General features: G+C 56.5%; 1 protein-coding gene across 2 annotated transcripts in view; it reads left to right on the top strand.

The window, feature by feature from the left end:
• Nucleotides 1-681: 681 nt before the first annotated feature.
• LOC117643500 (GATA-binding factor A-like) overlaps nt 682-10,666 on the top strand; it is a 31,767-nt gene continuing 21,782 nt past the window's right edge. The window contains exon 1 of one of the 2 annotated variants that reach the window (XM_034382427.1): nt 682-1,165. Coding sequence is in view for 1 of the 2 variants with exons in the window: in XM_034382426.1 (XP_034238317.1) it covers nt 3,594-3,670 (77 nt within the window). In the remaining variant the exon portion in view is untranslated. Of the gene's footprint in view, nt 1,166-3,563; nt 3,671-10,666 lie in introns of those variants that run through there. The other variant, XM_034382426.1, reaches the window with a different exon arrangement.

Below are 10,666 nucleotides of genomic sequence, written 5' to 3'. Positions count from 1 at the left end.
ATTCGGCGCTGTTTGGCGTCGCGCTGTCTCTCTCGCACCCCTACGCAACGGCCAACGAGAGCGAGAGAGACGGAGCGACGGGACCACCGCCAGCTGGGCCATCCTATCGTCGCGCGGCCGCAGGGACAAAATCAACAGAGAATCGTCGCAGAATCACGAAAGGACGCAGCTAAGATTTCAATTTTTCGCGGCGGCCCTTTTGTCTTGGACCGCTTTGGTGGAAGTCCTTACAGTGCACAGTGGGCCAGAAGATCGGTGGAGGCGTCAAAAATTCTAGACGCGTTTTGAGCTCCAGAGTCGTTAAGTGGGACTCGAACCCAGCGTGTGACCCCATCAATAGATTGCTCTCCGAACGAGGAATCCATTGGTGCGGTCACACGTTCGATTCGAGTCCTGTTTAGTGACACTGGAGCTCAAAACGGGTCTAGAATTTTTGACGCCTCCACCGGTCTTGGCCCACTGTGCAGTGGTGCCGGCGCCGAGAGCCACGCCGACGGACGCGAGGTTCCATTCGCTGCCGCGGCTGACGCCGCTGCCCCCTCCACCGGCCGGCGCCTCCGCGGCCCGCCCCGGCGCCGCCCACCCCTCCCCTCGCCCCGCCCCCGGCCGGGGGGCCGCTGGGGGCCGCGGCGCGGAGGCGGCGCCCCGGCCGGCCTGGCCGCGCTCAGTGCTTGGCGCGCCTCCGAGCAGACCGGAGAGCCGCACCGCCGCGTCCCGTGTCTTCGAGGAGCCGCGCGGCCGCGGAGTGGACCAGTGACTGTGTGTGTGTGTTGTGTCTGTGTGCGTGAGTGTGAAGTGGCCAGTCGCAAAACGAAGTGTGGCAAATTTTGTGAAACAACTAGAAACAACAGCAACAACAACTTACAGTTCTGTCGGTGGAGAGTGAAGTGATAAACCAGTGCCTCCACTGGACAAACCCGTAGTCGTGTGCCTCCTCAGCCGCCGACCCACCGGACGGCGGCCGTCTTCAGCGAGGCGGCGTGCTCGGCCACGCCGGTGTCGGTGCGCACCATGGCGGAGTACGGCATGACGACGACGTGCACGGCTTGACGGCGTCCTGGACGGCGTGACGGCGGCGTGAACCGTCGTCCCGGCCCGGCCCTGTGGGCGCAGTCTCCGGCCCGGCCCTCTTATCGCTGCGACCCATCGAGGGGATCCTTTGCAGGTGAGTCCCGCAGGCCAAAGGCAGGCCAAAGGCGCCAAAGGCAGGCACGCGCCCTGTGTGTGTGTCCTCTGCGTCTGTGTGAGTGTCCCCCGTGTCGGTGTGAGTGTCCCCCGTGTCGGTGTGAGTGTCCCCCGTGTCGGTGTGAGTGTCCCCCGTGTCGGTGTGAGTGCGACCTTCGTCGCCGGATGCGACAGCAGATCAATCTAGGTTGGTTGTGACGTGACGACCTTATTGAAGCGCTAATGAGACTGATAACCAGTCGCGCCCCTCGGGGACCGAGTCGGAGACCCTCTCCTTGTCCAGCAGGCCGCTCCGTCGCGCTGTCTCTGTCGCTCTCCGGCGGCGCCCCGAACGGGTGCGAGAGAGACAGAGCGATGGAACGACTCTGCTGCGCGGTGATGGAGGAGGAGAGGGTATTATTTGTCCGTGTGCGACACGACGAGCAAAGCAGCAAACGCGTCACGGAGAATGTCAGCTCAGGCTTCCCAGTGCAGGTGCCGTTGTCAGCGCGTTAAGGTCTCCCAACTGGAGACACTTTTTAGAGTCGAACCGATGCACAGTGGGCCAGAAGACTGGTGGAGGAGGTCGAAATCCCGGACGCGTTTTGAGCTGCAGAGTCGCTAAATGGGACTCGAACCGAACGTGTGACCCCACCGATGGATTGCTCTTCGAACGAGGAATCCATTGGTGGGGTCACACGTTCGGTTCGATCCTGTTTAGCGACTCTTGAGCTCAATCTAGAATTTTTTGGCCACCTCCACCCGTTTTTTGGACCAATGGGCGATGCAGCGATGTAAAACTAACTTTGATCACTGGCTCCATTAAAACCTTGTGAAGTGATTGGAGCATATGTTGTACACACGTCTTGTTATTGTTATTAGAAAAATGAAATCGCTTGCAGACTGCTTAAAATACTTAGTTTGTGACAAGCTATACTTTTCTTGGTACCTAAAGTGGTCAGTAAGGGTTGAGAATGTGTCGAATGAATGGAAAGAAAAATATTCAGAAGAAAACCCTGAGAAATGGTGAGGCGATGACATTGTTCCCGGCGGAGTGCGGCGGTTCACGCGAGGTTGACTTGCACTCATTTTGAGAGCGCCGCCGGAAGTGCGAAGAGGCGTTCCCGCCATCAAGGCGGTGTGCAACTGATTCCGAGAGTCGTTTTCGTCGCTCTGTCTCTCTCGCACCCATACGGGACGCCCCATGAGTGCGAGAGAGACAGAGCGACAAAAACGACTCTCGGAATAAGCCTGCTTGTAACAACGCCGGAAGCGGAATTATGACTTACAGCGGGGAAAAATATCAACGTGAATGATGGGTCAAGTTATCTCGTTATTCGGAGTCGCCATGAAAGCACCTCATTATGATTTTTCTGCTGTCTTGCCACTGTGGCTCCCCGCAACCAAGCGCCGAATTGAAACTCAGCAGCTGAAGGCACTGTCAATACAAGGCCAGATACGACAGGTGCTTGCGCCGTGGTCCTGATTGTGTGGGTTTCCTGCGACCTGGTCAATGGGCATCCCCTAAAGCGCGGACCATGGATAGGTTCGTGTTTTCGTTTCTGTTTGACGAAATCAGTGAAATTACGCGTCCGGTGTCCCTTTGCCTGTCCTCTTTGACTTGTACGAACACGCCCGCTAACAACAGCGCACCCTGATTCCGAGAGTCTTTCACGTCGCTCTGTCTCTCTCGCATCTTTATGGGACGCCCCGGGTGCGCGAGAAAGACAGAGCGACGAAAACGAACGACTCTCGGAATGAGTCTGCGTCACGTTACGTGGAATTGTGGACAAGTCTGACGGCGGCAGCGAGGCGGCGCGCAGCCGATGCCGCGAGGCGATGTCACTGTGCCAGTCTAGACACGGCGTGCAGTGTGGTGGCTCCACTCCACTGCAACAGTCCGGCCCGGACGCCCCCTGCGGCGCGCGGCACACTGACAGTCGTTTTCGTCATCAGTCTGCTCCGGAGTCCTGTGGCGCTTCTGGAGCCTCGGCCGGTGCGGCGCAGGGTGCCAATGCACTGCGAAAAAAGTTCAAATCAACAAAAAGGAAACGAGACGCAAGCGTCGCACGGTGACGCGTCACGACACCCAGCCATAATCGTAAATAACTCCCAGTGCACGCCGCCACCTCGCCGCGACGACGGCGTCCAGGGTGGAGCCCAGGGAGGAGCCCAGGGTGGAGTCCAGGGTGGAGCCCAGGGCGGCTTGCTGGCCAAGCTGGCCACCAGGGGCTACTTCCGCGCGTCCAGCCCGCGGAGCCTCCCGCGGCCACTCCAACCGAGCACTTCCGGGCCGAGGCCAAGCCAGCGGCGCCAAAAAACGACTTCTCGGCTCCAGCCATCGAGTGGGACAGCAACGTGGCCGGGCCGGCGGCGGTCCATTCAATTGGCAAAGACAACGACACGCCGTGGCGCGCCAGGCCGAGTCAATGGGAAGAATTTGGGGAATGTGTCGCTGTACGGCCACCACCCACGCCTGGGCCCGGAAGGACCCGCCTGCGAGAGTGTGAGTGTCAGTGTGTGTGTGTGTGCGTGTGTGTGTGCGTGTGTGTGCTACCCAGGTCGTTTTTATGGGGATGGTGGAGGGAGCGCTACCTGTAATTAAGCGTTTGACCCTCCCCCTCCCCTCCCCTCCCCGCCGAGCCCTTGGCTGGCGCCTGGCTCGCCTGGCCCCTCCGCCGACCGGGACGCGCGACACAATGTCAGCTGGGCCTGTGGGGGCACCACTGGGACACCGAGGGGGGACACACTGCTGCAGACTGATTCCGACATTCGTTCTCGTCGCTCTGTCCCTCTCGCACTCGCGGGGCGCGTCCGGTATAGGTGCGAGAGAGACAGAGCGACGACTCTCGGAATCAGTCTGCTGCGGTGCCAAAGGAAAGGGGAGGGCAGGCCAAGTCAGTCTGGCTGCGGCGCCGCGGCCCATTTTTACTCCCCGTGAATGTGTGTAAGTACGTATACCCTCTCAACAATTTTCAAAAAGGGTCGTTGCTTTTGATTTCGATTTTTGTGTGTGTAGTCAGGAGTGAACAGGAGCTGCTGTCTTGTTTTGAAGTTGTGCTAATTTATTTGTCATCATTGTAATTTTATGAAAATCTTCACGCCATCATTTAGCTTCCTCGATCGAAATAATAGAACGGGTTCAAGCAAAACCACAGTCCGCAGTCATAAATGTGGAACATTATGCAATAGTTTTATGATTGTACACTATTGTAGTCGTCAGCGAAAAAACACCCTGACCATATTTTTCATGGTTTACCTGCTATGGTTATTGCTGGACCCATTCGGTTTTATAGGTTCAGCAATTAAGAAGAAAACAGCAGAAAAATCCTGCTTTGATGTATTTCGAGAAGCCATCCCCCGAGACGCCTCGTTAGAGGCTGTTCGCCGAATGGTGCCGAATGGGTGCCGAATGGATTCGCACGGAACGATAGCGAGGCTAGCGCCACTCCACCGGAAACGCGTTGGCGCGCCAACCCCGTGACGAATTCACCATTCGGTGACTCCGGGGCTCGGGCTCCACTTTGTCCCAGTGTCCCACACTGTTGTCTCCGCGCGCGGGGCGCCGCCGCCGAACTTCGTCGCTGTCTCTCTCGCACTCACGGGGCGTGCCGTAGGGGGTGCGAGAGAGACAGAGCGACGGGTCCCTGTCGTCCGGGGCGCGCAGGCGCCGTCGGCGACGAGGCCGCAGAGGATCACAGACTGAATAAAAAGGCCGCTTTTTACGGCGGGTCTCGCCTCAGTCTTTGTCTCCCCGAGCAGTCAGTAAAATCGCAATAAATTGGGACATCGGGGCAGAAGGGCCTCGTCTCGACGTGTGCCGTATGGCCAGTCAATTTTTTATCCGGCCAGTCTCCATCCACTCCAAGTGCGTAGGACACGCACTCAGAGCTGTCGCGAGCACTTCAGTGCCCCGTTACTGACCAAAACACCGCCGGCAAGTCGCAAACCGCGTTCAATTTCATGATTAAATTACCCTATGTTTCGGTGAACACTTGCGTTGCATGAGTACAGGTGGATATTTCAGCTGAAAAGACTCTGAATTTCACAATTTTAATCGTTTGGGGCAATAATTAGCCGTTTTTCAGCACAAACAGTGCCAAATCGTGTAGAAATATAATTATTTTTGCTCTTGTGAAGTAATCACTTCGATGAGAACGGGCCAATGTGTATACACGAAAAAAAAAGCCGTTTCTTGAACCAAGATAATAAGTACAAATGCTTATAAAATGCTTATCAAGTAAATTCACTTACATTGCAAGTAAAGTTTCTTGGTAGGAGAAAGGGCTTTTTTGGAGTGTACTTACGCTAGTCATTCACCCGTCCGCATTCGAGAGCCGGGGCAGAGGCCGCCAAGCGTATATTCTCTCGTGTTCTCTCAGAGCACTCCATGCCGGCTCGCAGTCAGCTGAGGTTCAAAGCCAAGAAAAAACAATGAGGAACTGGACCGGCGTCGAACCCACGGTCGCGACGGACGGGCGCCTTTGGGTGCCGTGCCGCCCTGCGGTGCCGCCCGGACGGACGCCGCGTTTGTAAATCGACCCAAATGAAAGACACGACGGCGGACACTTCCTCCCACCCTAAAAGGCAATCAGGACCCCCGAATACGATCGCCGGAAATAGGGACGTTAGACGGGACGCTACACGGCGACACCTTAAAATGCTGTACGAGGGGCCCACGGTGCAGACTGACTCCGAGAGTCGTTTTCGTCGCTCTGTCTCTCCCGCACTCGTGTGGCGTCCTGTGTGGGCGCGAGAGAGACAGAGCGACTAAAGCGGCTCTCGGAGTCAGTCTACGAGGTCCGGGGCGGATCTCGGAGGCCCCGTCTAGCCCGGAGGAGTCCGGAGGAACTCCCAGGAAGTGTTCTGGACGGGCCGGGACGCGCAGCATCACGTCAGCGGGGCAATTTTTACTGGTCTGGTTTCTGGACGACCGCAAATCATCGCTCGCGCGTCTCGCATCCAAAAAAGGGCGTTTCTTGAACAAAGGTAACATGCTTGCCAAAAGTTATTTAACTTCGATGATTCACTACTTATTGCAAGTAAATTTTCTTGGTTCAAGAAACGCCTTTTTTTGGGTGAGTTTCAAAGACACGATTCACTGTCTATGGATCTTAAAGAGTTAAACTCGTGGAAATGAAGGCCTAAAAAAAGGTAATTCATCAACAAAACGTGCACATGCGAGCGAACCCCAGCCAATTTCATAAGCACTCCAAATCAAAATCAAAATGCGGAAATATTAAATATCCACGTGTTACCGGAGGTAATTTTGTATTTGCTTGTGTCCAGGTTTTACCGCCAATAGATAGGTGGTACAGAAATTAACGCCACCGCCAATAGATTGGGAGTGTAGTATCTTTATCATTATCGCGAAGTCCGTCTCTCGAGTGAGTCATCCTTGTCGGCGAGTTTCACGTCGCGAATTCAAACCCAAGAAAATGGGTCGAGCCGAAATGAATGGTGTGGCAGCGTGGCCACGGCGCACGGCCGGCCAGAAGACCAGTGGAGGCGGTCAAAATGTCGGATGGATTTTGAGCTCCACACTCTTAAAACCTTACGAAGTATTTTGAGCATACATATAACAAACTAAAATACTTTGTTATACGAAGAAATAGTTCGTAAATTACGAAGTATTTTCTTTGTAAGCTTACGTATGCTCAAAATACTTTGTTATACAAACTAATTTTCTTTGTAAGGCCCAAAATAGTTTGTAAGGTTTTCTCAATGCAGAGTCGCTAAATGCGACTCGAAGCGCACGAGTGACCCCACCAATGGACTGCTCTCCGAACGAGGAATCCATCGGTGGGGTCACACTGTCGGTTCGAGTCCTGTTTAGCGACTCTGGAGCTCTAAGCGCGTCTAGAGTTTTGGCCGCCCGCGCCGGTCTTCTGGCCCACTGGGGTCGTCCGCCCTCGGCGTGATTTACGCCTGGCTGGCTGATGGCTGGCCGGCTGGCTGGTGCGTGCATCAATTAACGGCGGGAACAACAACTTACTCGGGGACATCCAACGCGCCGGCGTCACACCCGGGAAAAGCCGACACCGGCTGGTGTCTCCGTCTCTGTCACTCCCAGGCGCCGACTCGGCGCCGGGCCGTGGGTGCGAGAGAGAGCGATGGAGTGACGCCTCCCGAAAGGGCGCACAGTGGGCCAGAAGACCGGTGGAGGCGGCCAAAACTCTGGACCCGTTTTGAGCTCCGGAGTCGCTAAGCGGCACTCGAACCGGACGCGTAACCCCACCAATGGATTCCTCGTTCGGAGAGCAATCCATTGGTGGGGTCACACGTTCGATTCAGCGACTCTGGAGCTCAAAACGCGTCCGGAATTTTGGCCGCCTCCACCGGTCTTCTGGCCCACTGTGGGGCGGCCGCCGCAGCCTCGCGCGGCCGGGCCCTCCAACGGCATCGAATACACGCGCATTAGTACCCGTCGTCGTGACCGTACTCCGCGATCCCGAATGGCCGCTCTGTCTCTCTCGCACCCGCACGGGACGCCCCACGGGTGCGAGAGAGACAGGGCGACTCTGTGCGCGGCAGGGCGGCCAGGCGCACGCAGTGTCGTGACAAATAGGGCCCGCGCCCTGCCGCCCCGCCACGTGGGAAAGCTCGCGCCTTGAGAAATGGCCGCATTGGCGAGCTTCTCTGTGCTTCGCCGTGCTTCGCCGTGCTTCCCTGTACTTCCCTGTGCTTCGCGGCCTCGGATAAAACGATGGTCTAATTTGGAGGGGGCGGAGAAAAATGGCGGTTTCGTTTTGGTCGGGTTTTTCAGCCTCAGTTTGACGCGCGGTAGGCGAGGTTTCGTTTCTCTGTCGGCGGTTTTCCTCTGTGGTTTACAGTGTGTTGTGAAAATGTCGAAAGGCTTTGTGGCCGCGGCGCCGTGGCACTGCACTGGCACACTGGCGGGCGCCACCACACTGCCAGCACACTGCCGCCGCCCCGAAAGGAGCTCCTCATTTCCCTTTGTTTTTGTTGTTTCCCAGCGCCGCCTGTAAACACACGACTCGTAACAAGGAGCAAGGCGGTGAGCTGCATTTTATAGCTTCGATTAACAAGACTATCCCATATTGCCTGCCGCCAGGCCGGCCAGGCCGCGCCAGCGCACAGTGGGCCAGACGACCGGTGGAGGCGGCCAAAAACTCTAGACGCGTTTTTGAGCTCCAGAGTCGCTGAACAGGACTCGAACCGAACGTGTGACCCCACCAATGGATTCCTCGTTCGGAGAGCAATCGATTGGTGAGGTCACACGTTCGGGTCGAGTCCCATTTAGCGACTCTGGAGCTCAAAACGCGTCTGGAGTTTTGTCCGCCTCCACCGGTCTTCTGGCCCACTGTGCAGCGCCAGCGCCGGGTCCCCGCGGCCTGTGGCCGTCTGGCCGGCCAGCCAGAGGACTCCGGCGACTCGGCCGGACTCCAGCGCGGCGTTGACTCGCTCCATCGCTCTGTCTCTCTCGCACCGCTTGCGGCGCTCCGCAGAGAGCGAGAGAGACAGAGCGACGCATGAGCCTGCTCTGCTCTGCCGCGTCGGCGCGACTCCGCGCGTCACCCTCTGTCGCCCCGCCTCTGAATGGCATTCCGTTTGGATCCATTTTCGGGATTCTCGCTCCAAGTGGTGTTTTTGGTAATGGACCCATCAGCGCCTGCCCAGCGGGCCGATTCCGAAGCGCGGTTTCTGTCTCTCTCGCACTCATGGCGCGTCCGTGCGAGTGCGAGAGAGACAGAGACAGCGGAGACGCGCCGTGAATCATTGCTCGCCGCCCCGTGCTGTGCCACGCGCCATGTCGTGGAACAATCAAGTTCGATTCCGCCTTCATCTAACTCGTGAAGGAGGTCTCATTTCACCTCCAAATTTCGAAACATTGTATGTGAAATAAAATGCAATGTTCTGAGGATTTTCTGATTGACGGGAATGAGGCAAGATAAACATGTATGTCTCCTACCGTTGCTCGGTAACTTGGCTATTCATCTATTCAAATTTACGCTGAAAGGTCTCTGGCGGCCTGCTAAAATACGGTGACGATGACGATACAGGATATCTTTCGGGATTCGGTTTTCCGTGAGGATGACCCCCCGAAGAACAACGCGATCCGGGTTCCAATATTTTTTAGATTTTTTTTCTATTTTCTATTTTCTTTTTTTCACAAGCCTGTAGGACTGTCGCCCCGTGTCGCGCTGTCACGCAGAGCGCTGAGCGTCGACCAAAACCAAAAGGCGTTGACGCGCGCACTGATTTATACCTGCGCGTGCCTAGAGTAGCAGAAGGTTCGGCAGCCCGAAACGGGATTTGAAATCGGCGGACTGTTTTGTTTTGCGTTGACCGCGGCGGCACACAGTGGGCCAGAAGACCGGTGGAGACGGCCGAAACTCCAGACGCACACACCGAACGTGTGACCCCACCTGGATTCCTCGTTCGGAGAGCAATCCATTGGTACTTGAACTTGATAGGCTGGACCAGGTATGATCGTTAGCCGATTCAGGCCCGTCCTGGCCGCGCCAATCTTGCTGAGCGCAAACCAAATCCATTGGTGGGGTCACATGTTCTGCCCCATTTAGCGACTCCGGAGCTCAAAACAAGTCGAGGATTTTGGCCGCCTCCACCGGTCTTCTGGCCCACTGTGTGGCTGCCGCTCTGATCGAACGTTCGCGCACCTTTTACTCACCCCAACCAGGCCGATCCCCTTCTCATTGTCCAGACTACCTTCCCCCCCCCCTCCTCGCCCCATCCCTTTCCTGGCTGGACTGCGACTGGCGCCACGGAGCGGCGCTGCGACACGGGAATCCTTTCAGTCCTCGCTCCGTCTCTCTCGCTCTCGCCGCGCCGAGTCGCGAAGCCTGGCCGAGCCTGGCCGAGCCTGGCCGAGCACAGTGGGCCAGAAGACCGGTGGAGGCGGACAAAACTCTAGACGCGTTTTGAGCTCCAGAGTCGCTAAATGGGACTCGATCCGAACGTGTGACCCCACCAATGGATTGCTCTCCGAACGAGGAATCCATTGGTGGGGTCACACGTTTGGTTCGAGTCCTGTTCAGCGACTCTGGAGCTCAAAACGCGTCTAGAGTTTTGGCCGCCTCCACCAGTCGTCTGGCCCACTGTGCCGAGCCGACCCGATCCGTTTCGTTCGTACTTCTCGTACTGACTCACTATGCGACCGCTCCCGCGCCTCCGAGCCGCACTCACACACACGCACGCATTCACTCGCGAACACACACACCAACACACTCACCGACACACACACATACACGAACAAACACACATCACATACACAAATGCACCTACGGAGCACCTGCCTCGTAATACAAAGAAAACTGGCGATCCCTTGGTCATTTTAATTTCGTAATGGCCATTCCCGTTTCTAACCATCCTTAACTCCCCTAGAGTGCAACATTACAAAACTACGGCATAACTAGGATACCAATCGGGCTGTGCATGGGAATGTTTGTTTTTTCCCTCTTTGTATCGTACAGAACACCGGTAACGTTCTGAAAAGAAGATGATTTTATATTTGCATGTA

Source organism: Thrips palmi, unplaced genomic scaffold (genome assembly GCF_012932325.1).
Source record: "Thrips palmi isolate BJ-2018 unplaced genomic scaffold, TpBJ-2018v1 HiC_scaffold_17, whole genome shotgun sequence".
In the NCBI taxonomy this organism is placed as follows: domain Eukaryota; kingdom Metazoa; phylum Arthropoda; class Insecta; order Thysanoptera; family Thripidae; genus Thrips; species Thrips palmi.
Note: the sequence above shows the minus strand (reverse complement) of the source record. Positions and strands in the feature narration are given on the sequence as shown.